The 27,710-nt window shown below is 45.2% G+C and overlaps 1 protein-coding gene across 1 annotated transcript in view; it reads right to left on the reverse strand.

Moving 5' to 3' along the window:
• Window positions 1–2,403: 2,403 nt before the first annotated feature.
• The window catches only part of LOC107121783 (putative gamma-glutamyltransferase YwrD), a 40,439-nt gene continuing 15,132 nt past the window's right edge, over window positions 2,404–27,710 (reverse strand). Inside the window, exons 5-11 of the mRNA XM_015424812.1 lie at window positions 22,571–22,723; window positions 17,687–17,774; window positions 15,884–16,055; window positions 12,977–13,139; window positions 11,875–12,045; window positions 9,759–9,843; window positions 2,404–2,853 (exon numbers count right to left, since the gene is read on the reverse strand). Coding sequence (XP_015280298.1) covers window positions 2,618–2,853; window positions 9,759–9,843; window positions 11,875–12,045; window positions 12,977–13,139; window positions 15,884–16,055; window positions 17,687–17,774; window positions 22,571–22,723 — 1,068 coding nt within the window. The 3' untranslated portion in view covers window positions 2,404–2,617. The remainder of the gene's footprint in view (window positions 2,854–9,758; window positions 9,844–11,874; window positions 12,046–12,976; window positions 13,140–15,883; window positions 16,056–17,686; window positions 17,775–22,570; window positions 22,724–27,710) is intronic.

The following is a 27,710-nucleotide window of genomic DNA, read 5'->3' on the forward strand; positions in this document are numbered from 1 at the left end:
ATCGTATCCTCTTGTATTCTGCTGGCTGCATAATCCATCCAAAAAAATGTCATCAAAGCAGCACGGCATTTTTACCATAACAGGTCTGCAAGTGAAGTCGGAGGGTGTGGGTCCTATTAATCTCCTTTTGGCCTCCAGGACAATATTTCAGTGTCCAATCAGTGCTGCTGAATTGTGCTTTTAAAAAGAACCCGGGGGGGGGGGGTCTCCCTTGGACTTAACAAAAATTCTGGAAAGTAACACTGACATGTTTTCCTACATTCTAAAATGCATGTAGAGCAGCAGAGAAAGGGCTTCAAACCTTGCAACATGCAAATGAAAACATCCAAGAGTTTTCTCCATTGTTTACACACTCAGACTTGGTACAGCGTCATCTACACAAAGGACGATGGGATGTTAGAACCAGGGCAGAGAGGAGGTGTTTGGCTGTTCTATTTCTGGTCTCTAAATTATAGAGAAGGATACACCCTACCTATAGCCAGCATTTTCCTCTTCTTTATGGTGTGAGAGGATTATAAATTCAATTATAATGACATCAGGATATATATGACACCATATATATATATAAAATTATTAGTGACAAATCACCATATTTGTGGTCTACATTAGAGAAATATTTTTGCCACCTAGACAATTTTGGAACATCCTACTGGTTTGGGTTTTTTTGCCACAGGCAGGAAAATTTTATTTGCAATCACTAGGAACCATGAATCTGTATATCTAGTGCAGCCACCAGATACTATGTGAGAACTATGAACTTAAAACACCGTATCCTAGCAATGATTACATTATTGGGCTGTTGCAATTTTGACCATTATGTCATAGATAAGAGGAAGAAGCTGGGAGTCATCAGGCAACCGCCTGACTACCAACTCTTGTCGCCAATTTACTGTGTGGAAACTGTCTTTACCTTCAAATCCACTTTCTGCACTGTTTATAGTATACCTTGCCATAAGTATTTTGTTTGAGCTGGCATTTGCAAGTATAAAAAGATTAGGTAGCGTTGCTCTCTAATTCTGTAATCCTAGTTTTAAAAACATTTAATTTGCCCCTTCCCCATAATAACAGTGATATCTGCATGTGCGCACACACGCAAATGGGAGTTCAGGCAGTGTCTGACAGTATAGGAGGAAGTGATGGTGAGGGGAAAGGGGAGCCGAGCCAGAGGCTCTGGAGACAAGCCAGTTAAGAGTTCCCAGGTGCCTCCTGGCCACTGGCAGGGGATGGGGGACTAAAGTTGCCAGCTCCAGGTTGAGGAACTTCTGGAGATTTGGGGGTGACCCTGGGGAGGACAGGGACCTCTGTGAGATACAGTGCCACAGAGCCACCCTCCAAAGCATCCATTTTCTCCAGGGGAACTGATTTCTGTAGTGTGTACTGTGGAGATGAGATGTAATTCATGGGGATTACTAGCTAGCATCCCTAGGACCTGTAGGAAGTAAATCAGAGTTGGTACCCAAGAGGAGAAGTGGGGACCAGCAGACAAGGAAATTAATTTCAAAACCAGTTTGCCATGTGGTAAGTGGGTGCTGCTTCAGAAATGCAAAACTGCACTCCCATGGCTACACAAAACCAGCTCTACAGGGTTTTTTTGAGTTCTCGGCAGAATATGGAATTTGAGATTTGTGGTGTTCGAGTATAATTCAGACCAGTTTGTTAGTGTACTACAGTAATCACAAGATACACGTAACACCGTTATTAAAAGATGACTCTTTATTCAGCAATAATTAAGCATCAAAGCAAGGAAATATACCATAAAATGTATTCCTGAAACACAGTATTCTAAGAAAGCTAATTAATACTGAACATGATTTGTGGGGAGGGATATTCATAAATTTATTTCATGTCCTGCTTTTCTTCCAAGGAACCAAGAGTGGTATACCTGGTTCTCTGTCTGCTTCACTTTACCCTCCTCAACAACCCTGTGGTGTAGGTTAGGTTTAGAGAGAATGAGTGGGTCAAGGCTACCCAGCAGAATTTATGGCAGGGGAGGGAGTGGAATCTAGGTCTATCTGTTCTTAGTTTTTGTTTGTCCACTTTTGATGATATTCACTTGTCTAATTAGATTTTTTTTTGCTGTCAACTTATAGCTGATTTATAGCAATCCCATTAGAAAAGTAAACAAAAACAGATGAGATCCTGCATAATTTTGGCAATGTCTCAAAATAAAATAAAAGCTGTTTATAAAAATCATACAAGATATATATACACTGTGAGAGTGGTCTCATTAAAAAAAAAGTTAAGAAGAAAGGAGAAGAAAACCCAGTTAATAAATTTTAAATGGATTACCATTTTTCAAGGTATGCTGGTATATTGTTCATTAAGGCAAATATGGATTTTTGTAAAAACAGCATTTCCCCCCCCCCAGGTTCTCTTTCTGTTCAAAACCATTAGCTACTTTATATGGGAATCTGCACAGTGGTCTATATCCAGCCTGTCTACCCCTGTGCAGATGTTCCCCAAAGCTTCAAGCTGAGGCGTCCACAATTAAATAAGGGTGTGTGGCCTAATGAACAACAGCAGTGAAGATGTCCACCCATTTCTTCTAACACTCGGTCCTTTTCAGTCACATCAGAAATGGATTTTTAGATGTAACTGTCTTTTTCACTCTTTGATGCTAGTACCCCAATGCACAACCATCGGCTCGAGGATCAGATCCAGCCCACAACACCTTGCTAGAAGACAGATTTCTCCCACGTCTCCACCAGTCTCCTTTGGTGATAATCTGACCTCTTCCAAACATGCTCCTGCTGTGCCCAGTTATAGGCATTGTGACGATGTGGCCCCTGGCTCTCAATTCTTGTGACACATTCTGTGGGATACCATCTTCCAAAAATACATGCCATGAGCCTTCTATATAAAACAAGAGAGTTCACACTGTGAATATGCATCATCATCTGACCCAGATAATATTTATTTAAAATATTTATCTGCCACCATTCTCTCTTGCAAAACTTAAGGCAGCTTATAAAATAAAGAAACATTATAAAACACACACACATTATAAAATCCATAAACGTCACAGTTTAAAAGTGAATTAGAATTGCCAATAATAAAAGCTAAATAAATCATATGTAGTCATATGGGCCACCAAATGAGAAGGGAGCACTCACTGGAGAAGACCCTGATGCTGGGAAAGATTGAAGGTCAAAGAAGAAGGGGACGGCAAAGGATCAGATGGTTAGACAGTGTTATCGAGGCAACGAACATGAAATTAAGCAAACTCTGGAGCACGTCGGACAGGAGGGCCTGGTGTGATGTGGTCCATGGGGCTGCGAAGAGTCAGACTCGACTGTGCAATTGAACAACAGTCCTAAACAAAACTTCGCCTGCTTCCTGAAGATCTACAGTGAGGAGGCCAGGCACACCTCCCCTGGAAGGTTGTTCCATAATTGTGGGCTTGCCATGGAAAAGGCCCTCTCTTGTGCACCCACGAAATAAGCATCTTTAATTGGTAGGACAGTCAAGAGAGCATCTCCCTGCAGTCTTAATTCCTGGGTCCAAAAGAGTAAGAGTGAAAATAAAGTATTACTTTTTAGAAACAACTAATGAGCCTACTAAAACCAAACAGAAAGTTCTGTTGATATCAATGGGATGCGGAGGAGACAGATAACTGGGAGCTATGAAATAGCTTCTTTAAAGTTACTACAAGGAGAAGTAGCTCTGTAGTGTAAAACTAATGGTCGACTGACAAGGCTACCACCTAACATCCAACTGGAATCTGAGGGAAGGAGGTGATATGCCAATTATTATTATGTTATTTATACTATGTTGTTGGAGGTTAAAGATGACTGCCTGCCTATGCAATTACAGCTGACATCCATATATATTCTGACATTTTCCAAATATTTTAAAAGAGCTCTCAGGTAGAATAGAGACAGTAAACGTTCACTGTACACACTAAGGGATGGTTTTGAATTAGGTGGAAGGAGTTCAAAGAATAAAAGAGCTTCAAAACAACAAATCAGTAATGGGATTATCTGTAAAAGGAGTCTTTTAGGTACAGGGGTATTTTAGGTACATCAGTTGGAAGGAAAATAACCCACTGGATACCTTCTAATTCAATGGCCAAGATGTCACGTGGGATACTTGTTATCTAAGACATGATCACATGAGCACAGAAAGCTGCCTTATACTAAATCAAACTCTTGGTCCATCCAGGTCAGTCTTGTCTACTCAGACTGACAGTGGCTCTCCAGGATCTCAGGCTGAGGTCTTTCACATCACCTACTGAGGTCTTTCACATCACCTACATCCAGTCCAACACTTTTACCCCTTGGATGACCAAGGGGTAAAAGGAGTACTGAAGGACGATAGGGAAATGGCTGAGAAGCTAAATGCATTTTTTGCCTCCGTCTTCACTGTGGAAGATGAGAGGTGCTTGCCCACTCCAGAGCCGCTGAGTTCGGGAGGGGTGTTGAAAGACCTGAGTCAGATTGAGGTGACGAGAGAGGAGGTCCTAAAACTTATAGACAACTTAAAAACTGATAAATCACCAGGCCCAGATGGCATACATCCGAGAGTTCTGAAAGAACTCAATTGTGAACTTGTGGATTTCCTGACAAAAATATGTAATCTCTCCTTAAATTCTGCCTCCATTCCTGAGGACTGGAAGGTAGCTAATGTCACTCCCATCTTTAAAAAGGGTTCCAGAGGAGATCTGGGAAATTACAGGCCAGTCAGTCTGACGTCGATACCGGGTAAATTGGTGGAAACCATTATTAAGGAAAGAATTAGTAGGCACATAGATGAACAAAACCTATTGAGGCAGACTCAACATGGGTTCTGTAAGGGAAGATCTTGTCTCACTAACCTGTTAATGTCCTTTGAGGGGGTGAACAAACATGTGGACAAGGGGGATCCAATAGATATTGTTTACCTTGACTTCCAGAAAGCTTTTGATAAAGTTCCTCATCAAAGGCTCCTAAGCAAGCTCAAAAATCATGGGATAAAAGGACAAGTCCTTTTATGGATCAAAAACTGGCTAATTAATAGAAAACAGAGAGTGAGTATAAATGGGCAGTTCTCCCAGTGGAGGGGTGTAAGCAGTGGGGTACCACAGGGATCAGTACTTGGTCCACTGCTTTTTAACTTGTTCATTAATGATTTGGAGTTGGGAGTAAGCAGTGAAGTGGCTAAATTTGCGGATGATACGAAGTTGTTCAGGGTGGTGAAAACCAGTGAGGATTGTGAGGCACTCCAAGGGGATCTGTCAAGGATGGGCGAGTGGGCGTCAACATGGCAAATGGGGTTCAATGTGGCCAAGTGCAAGGTGATGCACATTGGAGCCAAAAATCCTAAATATAAATACACATTGATGGGGTCTGAACTGGCAGAGACTGATCAAGAGAGAGATCTTGGAGTTGTAGTAGATAACTCACTGAAAATGTCGAGACAGTGTGTGACTGCAATAAAGAAGGCCAATGCTATGCTGGGGATTATTAGGAAGGGTATTGTAAACAGATCAGCCAATATCATAATGCCGCTATATAAATCAATGGTGCGATCTCATCTGGAATACTGTGTGCAATTCTAGTCACCACACCTTAAAAAGGATATTATAGCTTTGGAAAAGTGCAGAAAAGAGCAACTCGAATGATAAAAGGGTTGGAACACCTTCCCTATGAGGAAAGGTTAAGGCGCTTAGGGCTCTTTAGCTTGGAGAAACAACGACTGAGGGGTGACATGATTGAGGTTTATAAGATTATGCATGGGAAAGAGCAGGTAGAGAAAGAGGTACTTTTCTCCCTTTCTCACAATACAAGAACCCGTGGGCACTCCATGAAATTGCTGAGCGGTCGGGTTAGAACGGATAAAAGGAAGTACTTCTTCACCCAAAGAGTGATTAACACTTGGAATTCACTGCCACAGGAAGTGGTGGGTGCTACAAGCATGGACGGCTTCAAAAGGGAATTAGATAAGCATATGGAGCAGAGGTCCATCAGTGGCTATTAGCCACAAGGTATAGATAGGGGCTCTGGGGCAAGTGATGCTCTGTCATTTTGGTGCTTGGGGGGGGTCAACAGTGGGAGGGCTTCTAATGTCCTGGCCCCACTGGTGGACCTCCTGATGGCACTGGTATTTCTGGCCACTGTGGGATACAGAGTGTTGGACTGGATGGGCCTTTGGCCTGATCCAACATTGGCATCTCTTATGTTCTTATGTTCTTACTACCAGTTCCTTTCTACTGGTGATGCTGGGGATGCTCTGCCAGTGAGCCACAACCCCTTCCCACAGCCCCTCATAAAACCAACAAAGCTCTGTGGTGACTTACAGACTATTTCTCTCTGTGTGTATGGAGGGACTCGTGGAAGCATATCACAGGGGTGGGGAAAGGTATCTGTCATATATAAAGGTATTTTCGCATGGCAACGTTCGATGCGCACCAAAATCAGTTGGCGCACTCATCTGCCACTCCAAAATGGGTCCCTGGCCACTGGCTGCGTTGCCTTCGACCCGCCCAGAGAAGCACTGCCTGCCAAAAATTGCCGCAGAACACACCTTCACCTCAGAAGAGAGAGGATGCCGTTTAGGCTGGCCTTGGGGGCAAACATGCGGTGCAGAAGGCTCCCAAGGGTGGAACGTCCGGGCTTCATTGTGGCTGGAGGTGGCCAAGGCAGGCCCGTCCCAGCTCTCTTCCCAGCTGTCTCTCCCAGGCGGGCAGGCGGGCGGGGCAACACCACCCGTGGCCGGGCTCTCAGTGGTGCTGGAGGTGGGGGTGGGCAGTGCTGGAGGGGACCACGGGCCAGTCCCTCCACAACAGCTCCAAAGCAGCCCCTGCAGGAGGACAGGGAGTCGGGTGGGCAGGCAGGCAGCGCCGGCCTCAGATGGGCGCAGCGAGCCCGGTGGCAGCTCCTCCAACAGGGCATAGAGCAGTGAGGCCCCTTCCATGGCCACCACCCAGCACCAGCAGCACCAGCAGAGCCAGCCCCGTCCCCAGCAGTCGTCCGGCTGTGTCGCTCATCTCCACACCGCACTCGCCGGGTGAAGTTGCCGGGCAGCGTGCCGACTCCCACAACAAGTTGGCTGGCCCGCTTGCTTGCCTGCGTGCATGCGCACCTCCCATCCCAGCAGCCTTGCAGCAGGGGTGGCCGGGCACTTGGCCATGGCTCTCCGGCCATGCAGACCGGCCCGACCGGCCCTCTCCAAGGCGCTCACTTCACGCTGTCTGCTGTTTCACTCACTGCTCGGTACCATCCCACTCAGTGCGCTGGCTCCCGCCAGCACCCCTAGGTCAACAGCGGCACATAGAGTCCCACCCCGACCACCCAATAACCACAGTAGCCCGCCTTTCCCCCCTGCTTATGGCACCCCTTCCTGGCCACCCAGCAGAGCACTCCAGAGCACCTGGCCCGGGGTCAGAGCCTGGTGAAGGACCGCCACGCATGCAGGAGCCCCGGCTCCATGGAGGCGGACTGCAAGAGGAGGCCAAGGCTGGAACCTCTCAACGACTGCGGGAATAGCCGGAAAACGAAGGTCCCTGACGTTTCAAAGCTGGCGGGCACCTGTGGAGTTCTGGCACAGGGCGGTGGACACAGTAACAGAATGGCCGCTACGAGAGGAGGAGCCCATCACACAGCGTCAGGGAGCCAGGTTATGTATATAACTGTAATAATAACTCTTGCAGCCCTGGTGCAGCCAGAAAGCCTGTTTTATGGGGTGCCTTTTAATCTGCACAGCCAATCAAAGTTGGCACCTGGGTCTATTTGCAATTTCAAGTTTTGTGCTTTTCATTTTTCCTACAATTAATCTGTTTTTGAAAATTGGTTAGCAATGGGGGGGGCAAGTCATTTATTTGCCTTGCCTAGGGTGCAATGAAGCCTGGCTCCAGCCCTGCAGGCAGGCAGCGAGGGACGCGAGATTCCCTGCCAAGCGTCTTGCTTGCAGGCAGCCCCTCTTGGGTGGCCCTCGGTAAATGGCCAGCTAACCACCACCGACGTGTGTCAGTGCCGTCCTCAAATGCGCCCTTAGCTGCCCTGACTTTTGGAGGCAGCAGCCACCGGGCTGCATCGCATGGAATGCAGGAGACACGCGGCTGGCCATGGTGAAGGTGGGTGCTTTCACAGTGGACCATCATCACTACTTTAGAGGGGTTTTGGAGAGTCAAAGACATACGTATGTATTAACATGTTGGGGCCATAAGAAACAAGGCCCTGCCAATGGTTGTGTCAGCCTGCACATGAAATATCACTTTGCACTCTCCCAGGCCCTCTTCCTAGAGTTCGTTGCATTTCTTTCCACAACTGGCCTTGTTGTTGTTGTTGTTGTTGTTCAGTCGCACAGTCGAGTCCAACTCTTTGCGACCCCATGGACCAGATCACGCCAGGCCTTCCTGTCTTCCGCCGTCCTCTGAAGTAGGGCTGCCAAGTGGGGGCGGGTGGCGGGTAAACCCCCGCTTTGGAGGCCCAATTTCCGCCGCCGCGGAATCGGGCCCCGGGGGGAACCCCGCCCCCCGAAGCGCAGCGTGGGTGCGTCACAGGAAGTGATGCAACCACGTAGAGCACGTTGGGTGCGTGGCCCCAATCGTTGGAGGGAAAACTCTATGGTTTTCCCTCCAACTATTGGGGCCACACCCCCAACGTGCTCTATGTCGTGCATCACTTCCTGTGACGTTCTGGTGGCACATAGGAATCAATGGGGGGAGCACATTTCCCCCCTTTTTACCCACCTAGGGGTTGAATTTCTAAAATTCCCTTCTTAGCGAGCACCTACGCCACAGTGGGGGTGCTCTTCCCAAATTTGGTGTCTCTAGATCCAGCGGTTTGGCCTGGGCGTTGATTTTACGGTGAGGGGACTTTCTTTTATATATATAGATGGAGCATAAGACAAAGTACGCTAACTCAGGAGGCATCCCTACTGTGCCTTGATATGTCACTGAACTGCTTGAAGCATTTTGATCCCAGTGTAGCCCAAGTTCCATATGTGAGCTTAGTGAGGTAAGGTAGGTAAGGACAGGCTTTAGTTCCCCTCACCGACATTATTAAAATCTATATCCCTGCTTCACATTCCCATTTTACACCCAATGGGTGGATATTTGGATAAATACATATGGATACCCCTATCATGTCTCATTCTGCTCTAAGACAGTCTATAACTCCTACATTATGTGGGAGATCCATGACTGTATTCTTTAATGGTAAAAATTACCCCATCAGTGGGTGATCTGCACCAGGGCCACTGTACTGAGGGAATCTGTATTCTTTTTCTTGGTGCCATTCCCCCAGGAGCAATCAGTTTCCAGAGCTATTATCATCCCTGAAGTGAAGGGGGCCTCTGTCTATCCTTGTACCGTGGCTTATAGCAGCTTGGCGAAAGGGGGCATTGCTATAGGGAAAGAGAGGAAAGGGTTGACCTCCCTATCTCAGTACTACAGACATAATCCAAATCCTCCCTCCCACATTACTTTCTTTTAACCTTAAAAAAATCTCCAGCGATCCCATTATGGACTTCTCATGAAACATATAGTATGACTTTCAGTAAAGAACACTGCTTTGATTTCAGTTGTTTAGCAGAGTTCAAAGGTGATCAAGAGCTTTCCTAGTATTGAGAGATAGGAAACAAACCGAATCGATCGTTTTTAAAAATTTCAGTAGAAACTCTCTTATCCTGATCTGCTCTGATCAGTCTCCCCAGTTAACACAAATTCCACAGCATCCATAGCGCTAAGTATAACCAGCATCCCAGTTCCAACAGCTGCCTAACCACACAGTTGAGATATTTCCCAGCACATTCATTTAATTTTTTTAAAACAGGTTTACCTTTTTTCTTGTATTCTACATAAACACGGGGAGCGTCCAAGGCCTGCTGTGGATTCATCCCAAATTCCAACATGTTCAGTAGTACCTTTAGGAATGCATGGAGGGAAATGGAATGGGGTAAAAGGAGCAGGAAGAGGCAAACCTGTTTCGTAACCCCGGCACATCAACAGGGCCAGTCTTAGCCAAAGAGCAACAGAGGCAGCTGCCCTCTGGACAGCCAAGCCTGCCTGACCCTCTTCTGCCCCACCACTGCCCAGCTTATTGCTGTGCCTCTGCTCCCTGGGGGTCCTGCACCACCACCACCACCACCTGGTTCATGCCCTGAGTAGCATGCAGCAGTGGCCAAGCAATGAGCTGAGCAACAGCAGCAGCCACACCCAGCTCCTTCCCCAGAACTGGGGGGGGGGCATAGTCATTAAGATTGCCTCTGTAGATCAATAGAAAGGAAAGCAATTCACAAAATAGAATCACCTACCTACACTTGTCCTTGTAAAATGAGTATTGAATGAATAGGATACTGTATACATATGAATACAGTACGAATAGGATACTGTATACATATACTGTATACAAATCAGACAACCAGTTCATCAAGCAGAGTACTGCCTACTCTGAGTAGGAATGCCCAGCACCTGCCATTTCTGTTCACGTCCTGCTTACAGGTCACAAGCAGGGAATTGAACTGCTTTTTGGCTGCTTGTGAGCCTGGGAAATAGTTTGTGTGTGCGCGTGTTCCCACAGAGCCTGATTGCCGTCTCAGCCTCCTCCCCTGACCTGTCATTGTTCCATGCTGCTTGGCAGCCCATGGTTTCAAAAACTAGCAATAAACCAGTCAGGCAGTTTTACCATTTGGTGCCGTGTTGTTCCACTTGGGCATTTTTGCACAGTCTTATGGGAGTTATAGATCAATGGTGCTGGGGGAGGAAGAAAGCTCACAGGCCTTAGCATCCATGATCCAGGGAAGAGTCAGTTTTACCCACTGCACATGTGCAAAAGTAGCCACGAGGCAGGACTGAAACTCCACCATCACAGCTATTGCACAGCTACGAACCTGTTTGGCAGCTGATTGAGTTGGACACTGGCAAGGCAAGGAGATACAGCATTTGACTCACAAGTGATCAGGCTTCTCACCAAGGGTAATTACCTAGGATCTCCAGCAGAGGAAAATGTCCTTTAACTGGAGACTGGACCTGGGACCTTTTGCATCCAAAGAACATCCTCTGCCACTGAGCCAATGCCCTTCCAGTTTGGTGTAGTGATTAGGAGTGCGGACTCTAATCTGGGAGAAGCAGGTTTGAGTCCCCACTCCTCCACATGCAGCTGCTGGTGTGACCTTGGGTCAGTCATAAGTTCTTTCAGAGCTGTTCTCTCATGAGCAGTTCTCTCAAGAGCTCTCTGAGCCCTTCACGGGGTGTCTGTTGTGTGGAGGGGAAGGGAAAGGAGATTGTAACCCGCTCTGAGACTCCTTCCAGTAGTGAAGGGTGGGGTATAATTCCAATCTGTTCTTCTTCCCTTATTGTTTCACTCTAGCTATATCATAGGACTAGGAATCTCCTTGAGGGAGGTCATTGCCAGCAAAAGAAACAGCTAAAACAGCTGAAAATGAGTAATATTTTAGGTTCATTGTGTCAGAGGAAGTAAAGGTAGTTGAGGGGCATACATTGCTGTACTGGACCAATTTGACAAAACAGGCTATGTAAGAAAAATGTCCACAGGTTACTTCCCAACTCTATACATTAATTCAAAATGTATACATGCATGTGGGTGAGAGCCAGTGTGGTGTAGTGGTTAACAGCGGCGAACTCTAATGTGGAGAACCGAATTTGATTCCCCACTCCTCTTCCACATGACGCTTGCTGGGTGACCTTGGGCCAGTCACAGTTCTCTCAGGACTCTCTCAGCCCCACCTACCGTACCTCACAGAGTGTTTGTTGTGTGGAGAGGAAGGAAAGGTGATTATAAGCCACTCTGAGACTCCTTAGGGTAGAGAAAAGTGGGGTATAAAACTCAACTCTTCTTCTTTTTCTTAGGTTTTGTTTTTACACACTTGGATCACAGGCTTTGAAAGTGTCCTACTTCTCACAAGCCCTTCTTCTAAAAACCATCAGATGCCCACCTGTATGTGTCCTTGCGGCTGCATGAATCCACCCATCACTCCAAAAGAGCACAACAGTTCCCCTGAATCTGCAGCTGTTGCCAGCGCTGGTATAATCGTGTGATACGGCCGCTTGTTAGGTGCCAGGCAGTTTGGGTGTTCAGGGTGTAGTGAAAAACTGAAGCCTCTGTTCTGAGAAATGAAGAAGTAAACTCAATAGAAACCAGAGACTCTCAAAATGCAACCCAAAGGGGGTTGCATAAAAAAACAAAAACAACCTTATTGAGCCTGCAGGAAGTATGGGGATTTTGAGAAACAGAAATGGGCACCACTGACTTCTGTGGAGGCATGTCAGGGTTTTTGATTCCCCAAGTACAGGGGTGGATAAGTGCTGAATTTTATTCCTGTCCCCACCACCACCACCCCTGCCCTATGTTTTTCTAAAATACAATTTCAATTTCATCTACATGAAAGGTTCAGAGGGGGAAATGGCCAATTTTCATTTTTGAAGAGGTCAAGAAAACGTACACTACCTGAACCTACCCACGATTACTAATATCAACCCTACTGAAACAAATTGTGGGTGGGTGGTCTTTGTTACCATCTGTAAGACAGAGCCAGCTCATGTGCCCACACCCCATAGCAGTTTTGGCACTTGAAAAGGTGAGGGGGGGGAGAGCAAACAACGTCCCACTGCACTGTGGACCCGATCAGGATCAGGCCCTTGAAGCAATTTAGACTCTAAAATGGTGGCAGCAGCCCCAGGTCATATTTAGGGATCTTGTCATCTCTAGTTATGTCAAATGGCAGCTTCCACATGGGGATTTCTCCCCCTTATGGGTACTGGGAATGCTACCTGGGCCCAGCTCGTCTTGCCCCTGCATCCTTCCCTTTTGTGCTGGCTCTAAAAGAAACTTCCTTTGATCTCCCTCTGATACCCCCTACACCTGATGGTGTGTGCAGGCAGGAACTGTTCCCATACTCCCATATGTAGAACCTTTTGCAACATGATATAGTTTAAAGCGAACAGCACTTTTAAAACAACCATGTTTAAGGATGCTGGATTCGTAATATCTGCCAACCCCTCTCACCTCACTTACGAAGGTAAAAAATATTTTCTTACTTGCAGTGTAAACCCACAGCCATCAGGTACCAGCCCTGTGCCGAATCCCATGTAATTGCTGTTAACAAAAGAGCAGGCGTTGCCTTGACCATCCACCACAGTGAAATAAACTGTGTCACTTCCGACTGAGAAAGGATTGCCATGATTAAGACTGTGAGTAGCTCTGCACAGAAACAGGACAAACAAAAAAGTCCTAAATCAACATTTCCAGTTTCACGATCTGAGCAAACCTGGCTCACTCTACAGTATTCGCAAAAGTATTGAGAATGGACCATGTTTGGAGGGCAGCAGTCTGGTTCAATGAAGCAGAGCAAAGGCCATCCAGATGGTTCCGGAAGCCCACGAGCAGGAGCCTGTCATTAGCAGCCTCCCCCCATTTGCTTCTTCCCCTTCCTCTGTCAGTTGGAGGCACTTTGGCTGTGAATAATTTTTTGGCCCAGAGGCTTATTGCCTCTGAACACTGAAGTTCCATCTATCATGGCTGATACCTAGAGACAGATCTATCCTCCAGGGACTGTGGCTCCATAACAGTGTATATGTCCTGCAAGCAGAAACTCCTGGGTTTATTCCTGGGCAACTGCAGTTAAATTATTTCAGAGACATTGGGAAAGACCATTTCTCTGCCTGAGCTCCTGGAGAGCTGTTGTCCGTCAGACTAGACAATACTGAGCTCAAGGAACCAACAGTCTGACTTGGGTAAGAAGTACATGCTATACATTTGTGATAAAAGGCACAAGGCACCAAGAGAGGAATCAATGCATAACAAAACTAAACACAGGCAGTCCAGTGTGCTTATTAATAAAAGAACTTCGACAAAAGTGTCAATTGCCTAATACAGTGTTTGTCATTCATCCATTACCATTTGGCTTCATTGGCTCTGGAAAATGGAACAGTTTTGCTGCTCACTCTGCAATTGGGCAGAATACTGCCTTTGTGTTTTTCCTTCTATCTTTAGAAGAACTAGCCAGTGGCCACCAACATATAATTTAATTATGTGCTGTTTGAAGAAACAATGACAGTGAACTGCTGCATTACAATCAGGGAACCTGCAAGGACATGGGAAAGGGGATCTCATTTTTCCCTCTCTCCTACTATTTAATCTTTCTCTTTCCCGAAAACCCCCACAGCATCTCCCCTTTCCCTGCTCCCTTTCTCCTCTAGTGAGTAAATCACTTCCTAGTCCATCAAGGCTGGGGAAGTCAATTTCAACTTGAGGAGATGCAATTGCAACCAATCAACTGACATTGACATCACTGATGCTTAGAGAGAGAGAGAAAGACCATTGGATCAAAACCAAAACAAAAATCAGTATATGCAATGTCCCCAACCTCCCATACTACATCAGTGAACGCCAAGGGTGTATATACAATGTTTACAGCAGATGCGCCACCTTTCTGAGACTCCCTTCCTCCGAAAATTGGCTCAGTTTGCATAAGCAGCACTCCAACATCACACGGTTTAACTGTCCCTGGGTTCTCCAAGTGGAGGTATGGATTTTAAACATGGGCTGCGGATCACTTTTCCTTGCCAGTCTGCGAGCCCTCCCTACTCATTGGCTGAGTAGTAGCAATATCACTGAGGTCAGAGCTGCTGCTGAATTTATTAGGCTGCTTTACAGATTATTTTTCCCCTGGCCGTCAAGTTGCAACTGACTTACGGTGACCCTGTAGGGTTTTCAAGGCAAGAGGCTAACAGAGGTGGTTTGCCAACACTTGCCTCTGCGTAGCGACCCTGATATTCCTTGTTTGTCTCCCATCCAAATACTGACCAGGGCCAGCCGGGCTTAGCTTCCAAGATTGGACAAGGTTGGGATAGCCTAGGCTATTCAGGTCAGAGCTACAGATTGCTATGATGGCAAAAAAACTAGGGCCCCGGTCACACGGGCTGGAAAATGCGGGGGGAAGCGTGGCTGTTTGCCCTGGGGCAAACTAACATGCGACTGCGAGATCAGACGTTTGGTTGAGGTCCCGTCGGGGTCCCGTGGCTAGGGGGGAGGTGCCGATCACACCACAGGCAAAGAAGCGGGGCGGGGTGGCAAATGGGGTTGTTATTGTGTTTTTAAACTTTTTAAAACTGAAGTGTGCGCATGCTCCGTTGGGTGCTTGTGCGCATCCGTGGAGCCTTGGGGGGGGGAAAGGACTTGTTTGCGAGGGGACATGGGTGGGCGCCGGATGCCACCGGAAACGCGATCAGACGCCCGCCCTTGACCCGCAGTTTCCGGAAACTAGTACCTCCGAGGTACTAGTTTTTTGCCACGCATCTTCGGAGGGAAGCCTCGGTTGAGCCACGGGAGCTCTACGCTTCCCAGATGTGGCGGTGAGATCGTGCCCGGAAAATCCGCCTATCTTCTGTCCCTCTAGCGTGGCTACTGTTCCATGTGACCGCAGCCTAGGAGGAGCTAGATGGGTTCCAGACATGGTCACATGGTATCCAAGAACCAGCATCCTTTTTCCTACAATTCCCCCCCCCGCTCCCTCCTTCTTCTGCCCATGAAATGTTCCATAAAATTTTCTATAATACTTTTATTTAGGATATAAATCTTCATAAATCTCAAAAGGGAAAAAACCCCTGAATTCTATACCTCATACTACTATATCACAATGTAAAATGAGTTATGGATTCCAAACATCTAGCTTTGGATTAAAGTTTATCAAACAGCGGGGGGGGGGGCATACCACATACAAAAGACTATGTAATATTGCCTGGAGGTCAGATCTTCAAAAGAAAAGAAGTGTTCTGCAGGGCATGCCTCAGCCTTTAGGCGTGCCCAAAGTAGCTCTCTGGATCCTGGCCACATCAAATAAACTAGAGCTGTAATTTATGTACACAAAAACTGCAGCAATCTTTTTCAAAGAACTATGTTTATGCTAATAATTTTTAAATAGCAAACAAGTAAAGAGACCTCACCTCTGTAAATCAATTAGCTGGGAACGGTTACTGGCATAAGATTTTGAAAGGAGCTCTGTTGTTGGAACAGAAACTTTTTCTGGATCCGCACAGAACCAGAAAGCATCGGAAAAACTGGTTTTCAAAGCTTCAATTAGAATGTGCAAATAATTAGCAGTATTATGATCCATTTCTAGAAACAGAAAAAGAAGAATCACACCAGATTCGAGAGGCAGGATTTATTACTCCTGAATATATTTCATTCACAGAAATACAACTTGACAATATCGCTGCTCAAATAACATAAACTTTATAATGTAGATTCCTTCCAACATGCAAATTTGCTCCCTCCGCTATAACATGGTCTTTTGCAACTGAAGCAACTTCCCCATCATTTTTTTTTATAATAGCACTTTTCCTGAAGTCTGAATCATTTAAATGCAGAGTAGTAAAGGGGGGGAGGGCTTGCTAAGAAACCCCTCCAATGGGGGAGGAAACCTTGTTTGCAAAGTGAAAGATGTGAATCTGGGTCTCAAGAATGGGAATCAACAGCTTTCAGGAAACAAAGAATTTACAAATGAGAAAAGGTTAATGAAATGGCAGGTCATTGCTAGCAGGGAAGGGGCAAGCTTGTATTGTTTCTGTGTTTCAACCATTATTTCATTAAATTTTTTAAAAGTTTTAAAAGTTCCAAAATTATACAAGGAAAGGATAAGGGGAACAGTTCAAGATAATTGAAGTGTAATGATAAGCTATTGTTTATCCAATATGTAGTCTGCAAACCAGAGTTTGCTGTTACTTCTGAATCCAGTGATGAACTAGTACTTACAATACAAACACCTCAATAAGCTTACTGGTTGCATCTCCAGGGGCTGATTTAGGTTTTTCTCAACTACATCTTGCAGCATTACCAAACCTCGGACTCAAGGGCAGAACAAAATAAAACAATCAGGATGATCATGGGCTACAAAAGAGATCATCCACACCTCTGAAAAGATCATTCCTCTATGTGACACCTATAAAGACTGACATACTGTTAGTCTTCATAGGTGTTGCACAGGGGAGGAACAATTTATTGATTTACTCAGGGGTCTTGTTGTAGAAAAAGAGCTGCCGGAGCTCATTAGCATAACTCATTAGCATAACTTATTTGCATATGCCACGCCCCCTGACATCACCGGAAGTGACAGAAGGCCACACCCCCTGACATCACCGGAAGTGTGTCAGAAGGCCCGGCTACTTACCCTCCTGCTTCATCCTCATTCCCAAACGGAATGAGGATCGAAGCAGAGGGCGGGGTAAAGAAGGGGGCGGGGCTTCACCACGTGACCGCCCCGCCCCCTAGAGGTTCTCTTCCGGAGCTCCGTACCTGAGAGCTCCCCCCCGACTAGAGCCCTGGATTTACTGTTAATCAGTAATTTAAAATATTGAACTGACAGCAAGCCATGCATACATAACACAGGATTTCCAGAGCGTAAAAAACTTTTAAAAAAAATCAATTTGGTAGACATTTGTTAAATATTTATATCAACTGTCCAGAAGATTAGAATGAACAGTTATCACTTTCAGGTTAGAGAACTTTGTCAGTTCGCTCCATACAATGCTGTAGCAGGAAACACAAGCAGCTCACACTTTCAGCTCTTCCACCTCACTGCTCCACGTGTCAGCTAATCAACAGTGTGTCTGAACCGGTGCAATGGCATACAGAAACGTCTTATTTAAACTGGATTTGCTGACAGGCTTTTCAAAAAAGTTTACTTCCTTTTCCGGGTCTATTTTTGCACAAGGAGCAGCAGACACTTGAGATGTTCAAATGAAATATACCTTTCATGTTGAAATTTTCCGAAATGTTCAGGGCTAACAATGCTGTGATTCCTTGTCCATTGGGAGGGATTTCCCAAACATTCACACCCTGAAAAAGAAAATTCTGGCATTTTATATTTATGGATTTATTTATTTTATTATTTATTATTTGTATTTATAGCCTGCCCATCCCACAAGTGGGCTCAGGGCGGGTAACATCATAAAACAATACAATAAATACAATTAAAATTAAACAATCTAAACAATAGGAACAGTAATAGACATTAAGACACAGCCACACTTCTGACAAGTCAGCTGGTTGTGGGAGGTTCCCTGGCATATTATTTGGGTTGGTAGGTGGGTGACAACCACCTCAGGGATGCCATACAGGGACGTCTGCTGCCTCAGCCAAAAGCCTGTTGGAACAGCTCTGTTTTACAGGCCCTGAGGAATTGAAGAAAATCCTGCAGGGCCCTAATCTCAACTGGGAGCATGTTCCACCAGGCAGAGGCCAGGGCAGAGAAAATCCTGGCCCTGGTCGAGGCAAGACGGACGTTCTTCGGGCCAGGGACAACCAGGAGAAGTTGGTCCATAGAACGTAATGCTCTTTGGGGCGTATATGGGAAGAGGTGGTCCCTCGGATAAGGCTTTAAAGGTGATTACCAGCACCTTGAAGCGAATCCGGAAGTCAACTGGCAACCAATGCAGTTGGCGGAGCACCTGCCAAATGTGAGCCCACATAGGTGTCGACATCAGCAGGCGTGCTCCAACATTTTGCACCAGCTGTAATTTCTGGGTCAGCCTCAAAGGTAAGCCTATGTAGAGCGAGTTGCAGTAATCAAGCCTGGAAGTGACCATTTATTTTTATATATTTATATTTATTTTATATTTATACGATATAATGAAGAAGAGTATTTTCCCCAACACACTATCAATAGTCTATATCAGTGGTGGCGAACCTATGGCACGGGTGCCAGAGGTGGCACTCAGAGCCCTTTCTGTGGGCACACGTGCCATCGCCCCAGCCAGGCCCAGACCATCATTAAAGTGTTGAATTCTCTGCCAAATAATTTTAAGTAAATGAAAGCATTTGGGATTGCGTTCCTTACTTTCTTTGGATCATCTTAAGTTAATGTATGAGTTGTTTTTTCTAAAGTAAAACCTCAGTATTTAGGTTAAATTGCTGTGTTGGCACTTTGCAATAAATAAGTGGGTTTTGGGTCGCAGTTTGGGCACTCGGTCTCTAAAAAGTTTGCCATCACTGGTCTATATGAATGTGTTTGTTGTATCACCAACTTAGTTAATTATATTACTTCCTTAACATGCAAATAACAATACTTAAATAGAGATTGATTCTAGGGTTCCCAAATCCCCCCGGGGGGCGGACACACCATTTGAGGGGGAAACTCTTTGTTTTCCCCTCAAATGGTGTGGCCCCGCCCCCAGCGTGCGACGTCACTTCCGGGTGATGCGCGCACGAGTTAGATGCCAGCCGGGAGCCCCCCGCTCCCGGCCAAAATTCATTTGGCAACCCTAATTGATTCAGTGTAGTATGTATTACAATTACTGCACCTGGATGCTATTAGTTGCTGGGCCTTAAGTCTTTCATACAAATGCCAGCTTCTTTTAGATCTAGCTCCTAAATCTTAAAAATTTAAGTCCAGAACTTTCTCTATGCACAACAGGAAATCCCATCATTTGGATAACAATGGCATCTGTTGGAAAAATACATTTCAGAAATACCTTCCTAGAATGGAAGTAATAACAACTTAGAATTTAGTTCTCTTTAGCAGGACTAAGGTCAAGGCACAGCTAGCAATTTCTAAATAACACATGTATGTTCAACTGAGTACCATATGCTTTTCTTCTTTTGTTTAAACACATTGCTCATTGCCAGGTACATGTGCATTCCCAGTGTGACTAATGTGTTTATTACTAGGTCTGGGTTTAGAAGGAGACTATTCTTGGTAGTATTGAAATGTATGATTGCAATCTGGCACACCTTAGCTAATAAATGGGTGTTAAGAGTCTCCTTTGCTTAAGTGAGAACTCCAGCATCACAATTCCTAAGACCACACTGGTGACCAATGCGCTCGTCATTCTCAAAATTGCTCAGGGGTTATTTGTCACCAATGAGCAAGGATAAACTAGTCAGATTCAAACAGGTACCAGATTTGGAAAATATGCCATAACTTTACTGCAAGAACTTTGGACACTTGAAGTGAGAAACCTTACTTTGGTAGAAGAAGACTTTTTATGCAGTGGAAGTAAATAGGTGAATACAACCCATTATCGCCAAATTCCATTTTTAAATACAGGCAGAATGAGATTCCAAGGATTCTACCATTCAAGGATAGTACTAATGCCAGATCTAAATTTTGTTTAATTTGGGTAGCTTTTCAACCTATCAGTCATCTCTCCTCTGTACAGAACTAAGAATAGCAGGTTGACAAACAGGTGGAAGATTGCACCAGTTTGAAGCTGCACAGAAGCCTTAATCAGACAAATGTGTATTCAGAGTGCAAACAAACAGAACCCCGCAAAGTCAGAAAATTTAGGCATGTTTAAGGGCTTCTAAACTTAACAGGAAAAGATCGATTTTCATTCTATTTGACAGCACACTCCTTTGCAACAAACTTTACACACTCCTCTTAAGAACCCCTAGACGTTTTGAAGAACAAAAAGGAAATGTTTCAGGCATTTTATGGAGGGGACAATATAAACAAAAGCTACACTGTACGTAGGTAGCAGTCAAGGTTCTCTGGCCTACACATTGTTGTCTTAGGCCGATATTAAGTCTGTGAATTTGGGTGTTCTCAAAGGAGAAGAGGAATTAATTGAGTTGGGAACCACTTTGCTTGCTAGCAAGATTAAGACTGCATTCAAATGTCACAGGAAACTAGTGCAGTTTGATTAAAGTCTGTTTACAGTAACATCCAAAAACTGAACCATTCCAGGTATGTCACACCAGAGACTGGCTGAGCTTGGAGCACAAGAACAATAGCCTAACAGGCCTCTGGAAGTAATCAGTCTAGTGGAAATGTTATGTAAATAGCCTATCACTGGGAGTATGTTTGGGTGTGGCAATTTAACAATGCTATTTAACAGAGCTGCGGCTCTGGGGTCTTGTCTTGCTCTTGCTGAAATCACAAATAAAGTTGAGCTGATCACTAGACCCAAACCTGCTCATCCATGGAACCCACTATTACACCCAATATTTCTGGTTTCTCCTGCCAACCTAGCAGTTCGAAAGCAAGAAATTGCAAGTAGATAAATAGGTACCACTTCAGTGGGAAGGTAACAGCGTTCCGTGCGCCTTGGTGTTTAGTCATGCTGGCCACATGTCCACGGAAATGTCTTCAAACAGCGCTGGCTCTTCGGCTTTGAAACGGAGATGAGCACTGCAACCCTAGAGTCGGATTCGACTGGCTTTCGAGCAAGGGAACCTTGACCTTGACCTAATTCTGGTTTACAGGACTGCACACCAGGGTTCTTCATCAAACCAACTTGTGAACTTAGGTTACATCCAAAATGCAGGGATTCCAACTCATTTGGTTGACAAATCAAGCAACCATACAATCAGAGAAAAAGGTTTCAGGAAGAAAGTGGTTGGCAGGGAAGGATTAAACATTCCCAATACTTGTCTGATTCCAACAGCTCATTCTCTCTATTCCTCTCCAGTGAAATAGTTCTGCCAGGAGTCTTTTAATATGAAGAAAGGGCCATCAGGGTTTTGTTATATGGCTGCTGTATAATTTCCAGCATGCTCCTTTGAATCCCCTGGGGAGGAATAAAAATCACCAATTTTCAGGGGTATCTTTAGTAATCCAGGTGCTTTGGAGTATATGTCCTCCAAATTTCAAAACTCTATGCCATAGTGATAAGATTCACATTTGTGTATACAATGTACTGGCTGAACTGTGGGAGAAGAAGAAAATTTCACACAGTCGGTTTGCCAGGCTGTATTGGATTTAAAGTAAGTTAGCCTGACTGCAAGCAGTTTGCACATAAATTGCAAACCCAATTTGTTTGAGAGAAACAACATTGTTCTTAAATACAGCTCCCATATATATAGTTTATTCCTTTAAAAGCTAACTAGAAGTTAAGCCCAAGTCTAGTTTCTTGTGCCTGTATTTGTGCAGTGGGTAGGCCTGGGAAGGAAGTGTGGTGTGGCAGACAATCTTATTACTCTACAGAAGACAAAAATTAGAGAAAAAACAAAACAGACTCTATGGGACAATGTAGGGAGGGAATCCCAAGGATAAGTTGGCAAGCAAACCCCAGTTTCTTTCCAGTGTTGGCTATGTAACTGGAAAGTTTTGCTTTAAAGTTTCAGGAGAAACACACTGAATAACACAACACCCTCTTTTGTGGAAACTTATGTGGGTGGGGGAAAGAGAACACAAAAGTTGGGCAAGTATTCAGAATATTTTCTCAATTCTTCTTTCTTTTTGTCTTGAGTCCCAGTTCAACAGTGTGCCTGGAAATTTGCCAGTTTAGCATGCATTCATTAAGTGTATGCCCAAGTGTCTTGCTAAAGGCTTTGAGTCTGTAATGCTAAAAGACAACTGCTTCAGGCTACAGAGATAAATGGCGATAAATGGTAGATTTAAACCTCTCAGCTATCTACAAAATGAGTTAGGATATCTTTAGAATTTGGGGTGCTATTAAACACAATAGGCTTTTGTGTTGCATTTGTCTTTCTATAGTAGAAACAATACACTTTAATATTTATGTTAATCTGAAGTCATTATCAAATTAACCAAAATGCTTTTCTTTTCAACTTGGCTTTATTGGGATAAACCCCAACAGCTGATGAATATATAGTAAACATTCAAGGCAGAGAATGGTTAAACAGATCATTACCTAATCTAACAGTTGAATATAATTGGTACCTTGGCGTACCTTGTAATTCGTGACAATAGGTTTGACTTCTTCAGTGGCATGATTTTTCAGATCCTCTAAATTCATTACTCCACCATTATTCTGCAGAATGTCAACGATAGCTTTGGCCACACGGCCTTCATAGAAACCTTGTTTGCCAGATCTAGCCAACTCCTGGAAACAGGACAATAGTAGAGAGGCAAAGGCAAGCCTTGAAAAAAGATGTTGGTATGAAATCTTTCCACTTTGCTCATTTTACTTCAGAGCTCATCCAGACAGTAGGAATACTGCACAGAGATCTGTGTCTAAGTCTCCAGTCAAGTGGCATCTACAGTGAGGATTATCTCAGTATATCTGACATACCGCCCCCTCGAAAACCACCTTCCTCCCACCCATTCCAGGAGATCTCAGGGCATTCCAGGAGACCACCAGGCTTATCTGGAAAAGTTTTATGGAAGCGCTTAAGCAACCTAGGGGCCCGAATATCCCCTTCTTCCACCCATATGAAGCATATGAGCGCATAGAAAGGACTGCAAGGCAATTATAGAAATGAAACACAGGTGCACGAGGTCCTCCTTGCTGGCAAGGAGGATGAAGCCTCCCCTCCAGTCATTTCAATGACAGTATATCTGACACCTGCACCATTTTCCCAACCCAGAGCAGCTCCAGGGGTACTATTTGTTTCACTGGGGAAACCATGGGTGATTTCTCACGAGAGCTGCCTCGCAGCACAGCGCCGTTTGCCTCAACACAAACGTGTCAATTTCACACCCGAAGCTCCAGGGCTGCATTTTGACTCGGGGCTTCGACGGATTTCCTCCGCAGTTTCGTGATCCTGGTTTTTGAGGATCATGAAACTGTGGAGGAAATCGGGAGAAGCCCCGAGTCAAATGCAGCCCCAGAGCTTCGGGTGTGAAATTGACACGTTTGTATCGAGGCAAACGGCGCTGTGCTGCGAGGCAGCTCTCGTGAGAAATCACCCCATGTGTACTGATGGGCTGCATGTATGTTTCTCCAGCAAGGCAAACCGTACCCCGAGGCCATTTCAGGCTGGAAAATGGTCACAGGGAAGGCTTAAGCTGCCTTTCCCCATACAGTCCAAGTCCCAATCTGCCTCTGCACACCCGAGAACTGGATTTAGAGAATGGCTCTCCCAGTGCATGCCTGGCTGCCAGCCTGTAGGGTTGTCAGGTCTTACTGTGCCGCCCATAGGGGGATCTTCATTCCTCTCTGGGAGCCTCTGCCATGTATACAAAGCACGTACAGCACAATAACATCACTCAGAAGTGATGTCATCACACCACTGACACTAGGTTTTGGGCAAAGCTCTATGGTTTTGAGCCCAAATTTACCATACACCTTTGCCCGAAACCTAGAACGTCGCCATGCAACATCAGTGGCATGATGATGTCACTTTTGGGTGACATCATCACACTGTCCTTGGGGACATTTGTGGGTGGACCCCCCCCCCGTAGTCCAACTGGCTGGCAGCGGAGAGGAGCCCACAAAAGCAGGGTAACCCCCACCCAGACCAGGGAGCTGGCAACCCCCAGCTCCTGGAGAGGCCATTAAGCAAATGTAATGTGCAGTTAAGCCACAAATATGACTAGAATATAGATAACAGGGGGAGCACCTTGCTCACAGGAACAATTCAAGGCATGAAGAATGTTTGTGCACTACTTTGTGGTCTTTTGAGGAAGGCATCAGAAATGGTGTCTGAGTTGTCATTATTCAAAACGCATACACATAAAGTAATTATTTCTACTAAAGTATGGGATGAATAACTGTGAACACATGCTGCCACGGACAGGTAGGCTCAAATGAGAGGAAGGGAAGAAAGAGAAATCCTCCCTCCTAACTTGTATTATGTGCATGTCTATGAGTAACCACAGAAATAGTTTTGTTGTTGTTGTTCAGTCGCACAGTCGAGTCCGACTCTTCGCAGTCCCATGGACCACATCATGCTCCGGAGTTTGCTTAATTTCATATTCATTGCCTCGATGACACTGTCTAACCATCTCATCCTTTGCCGTCCCTGTCTTCTTTGACCTTCAATCTTTTTCAGCATCAGGGTCTTCTCTAGTGAGTGCTCCCTTCTCATTTGGTGGTCAACGTATTTGAGCTTCAGCTTCAGTATCTGGCCTTCCCGGGAACAGTCAGGGTTGATTTCTTTTAGGATTGACTGATTTGATCTCCTTGCAGTCCAGGGGACTCTCAAGAGTCTTCTCCAGCACCATAAATTCAAAAGAATCTATTCTTCGGTACTCGGCCTTCCTTATAGTTCCTTATAGAAATAGTTACAGGCACTAAAATAAACTTATAAATAATTGACTCAATTCTTTTAAAAAAGAAATGCAAATACAACCACCATGATTCGTCATTGCTAGGAATATGCCAGCTTGCTCTGGAGCCTCTCTATGGGAATAGGACCAAGCCACGTGGTGAACCACATATAACCACTACAGAAATCTGAAAACAAACAGACATCTCGAACACAGCTGAAACAGAGCATGAGCTTTTAAACACGGTATGTTAAGTGGTGCATACTTACAGTGTTAGAAAGCAATGAGGTGGTTTAGGTCACAGACCCTGTCCTTTTACCAATACAACTTTCTGCTATTTCATTACAGTACAGTTCTATTTACCTGCACTCTTGAACAATTCTATTTTGCATAGTTTGTGGAAAGCTTGGACAGTTGGAGCCTTCCTAACCCATCAGGACAAAGTATGAGATTCTGGGAGGTCAAATCTGAACAGCTTTGTTTTAATGCGTAAACAGAAATTGCCAGGGCTCCCTGGCTGAAGGCCATGCTGTACCTTTCCTCATGTCATATTCCTGATCTGAAATGCCCTTCTTGGAGGGCCATATATATATCTTCCCCAGCAGGGCAGATATTAGCTCCAGTCAAGCCACTTCAGGTCAGGAGAAAGGTATAGGGAAATACCACCCCTTATTGCAAGCGCAATCCATATCTGGGGGAGAAGGTTTTGTAAAAACTGCCTTAACAAAAACTGTTTGTTTTCAGATTTCTGTCGTCCAAACCTTATTGTGTTGCTCACTGGATGTCCCATCCTGTTGGTTGACCGTGATTTACGTTTTGTGATTGCACCCTGAGTCTCACTTAGAAAAGTGAACTATAAATAACCAAATAATAATATGAATTTTGCTCTAAGTGCTAGTGAACTGTGCTTTCAAGGAGCCGCAGAGTTTTAGGTGAGGAAGATCACCGGGGTGGTTTACGTATTGCATAAATGACGAGCCTTTCTTGACTAATAGCATCATGTTAATATTTAACAATTTGGTGCCAGGTGGTAGCCTGGTACACAGAGGACAGTAAATGAATTGATGACATGTGGGGAATGAGGACATAGGTTCCTCCTTTTATTTATTGCTTTGCTGGTACCAGGTACCAACAGTTTACCTTCTTTGCGGTTTTTTGTTTTCTTGTTTTGGAAGGGATCTTCCTTGGAATCAGGTCAAGAGTTGCAGGCAATTTCCTTGTATGTACCTAAGCGCCTAGTTCTGTTCTTTGAATTCTGTAGCTAACTGTTTGCTGTGCACACTATAATTTTAAAATTCAGCTTTGCTTTCTAAATAGATTGATGTCACAAATCTAGAAATCGTGTGTGTAGTGCCATCAAGTCACTTCTGGCTAGGGGGCTGCCAACCTCCAGGTGGAGCCTAGAAATCTCCTACAATTACAACTGACCTCCAGGCTGCTTTGGAAGGTGGACTCTATGGTATTAGAGTCAGTTTGGTGTAGTGTTTAAGAGCCTGGATCTGGGAGAACCGCGTTTGATTCCCCACTCCTCCACATGCAGCTGCTAGCATGACCTTGGGTCCATCATAAGTTTTCTCAGAGCTGTTCTCTCAAGGGCAGTTCTCAAGAGAGTTCTCTCAGCCACACCAACCACACAGGGTGTGCGTTCAGACGGGGGCTTTACATCGGTATAGGTGCCGGTTGCAATCATTGTACTCACCGGTGTTCAGACAGGGAACATCTGCCTCCTGTCCCTAACCGGTGTAAAGCCCTTTACACCGTTGCACTCTGCCACTAGGTCCCAAGTGGTGGTATCCTGAGTGCAACGGTTGTAAACGCTGTACCTCGCCGTCTGATCGCTCTCCAACGGTGCCTAGCCATTTCCGTCGGAAGCCTGAGGCTTCCGTTTTCCCCCCGCCATTTTTTTAAAAACTGAGCGATATGCGCTTGGGCGAAGCTTCGCCCTGAGCGTTTGTTAAAAAAAAAAAGCAGCCCTTACTTTAACTATCCGGAGGAGTCCGGGACTTAAGGGAGGCCAGTTTGGGCTTTAAACTTTAAAGGTAAGTCCTTACCTTTAAAGTTTAAATGTAATGGGGGGGTTTGAGCATGCGCAAAGATCGCCATTCTGTGAATGGCTGCCTATGCGCATGCTCAAACTGTGTTTAAAAAAAAACGCCGACGCCCGCAGCATGTGACTGGGCATACAACGATGGGATCCGCAAAATGGAGGTAAGTGTGATCGCGTTTCTGCCAGCATAAATGCACCGGTTCCAACCGGTGCAGTTTATGCCGGCAGAAAGGCCCCGTCTGAACGCCAGGGTGTCTATTGTGGGGAGGGGAAGGGAAAGGGATTGTAAGCCACTCTGAGGCTCCTTCGAGTAGTGAAGAGTGGGGTATAAATCCAATCTCTTCTTCTCTTCTATTATACCCCATTGAAGTCCTGGCCCTCCCCAAACCCTGCCCAGGCTCCCCCCCAAAATCTCCAGGTATTTCTCAGCCTGGAGCTGGCAACCCTGCTTCTGACTTATGACAACCCTATGAATTAATAACCTCCAAAACATTCTGTTGCTAACATCCTTGCTCACGTCTTGCAAACTGAGGGCTGTGGCTTTTTTGACTGAGTCAATCCATCTCATGTTGAGAAATCATGACATGGAGCCAAAGCTGCTCTTCCAAAGAGAAGAGGGGCACTTGTGTCCATGCAGAGATTTCTGATTATCTCATACCCAATGTGCCCCCCCTGCTCACATCCTCCCCAGGGGTTCCTTACCTTTCAGTATTAGGAGTCATAGCAGGGAAGGGTGGTGGTGACAAAGCTGTGTTCCTTGAGTGGAGCTTGTTGTGTTTGATTGGAACCAAGCCATATAACCAACAGGAAACAAGTCCTGTTCTATACTGGT

This window comes from Gekko japonicus, unplaced genomic scaffold (assembly GCF_001447785.1).
Source record: "Gekko japonicus isolate JY-2015 unplaced genomic scaffold, Gekko_japonicus_V1.1 scaffold618, whole genome shotgun sequence".
In the NCBI taxonomy this organism is placed as follows: domain Eukaryota; kingdom Metazoa; phylum Chordata; class Lepidosauria; order Squamata; family Gekkonidae; genus Gekko; species Gekko japonicus.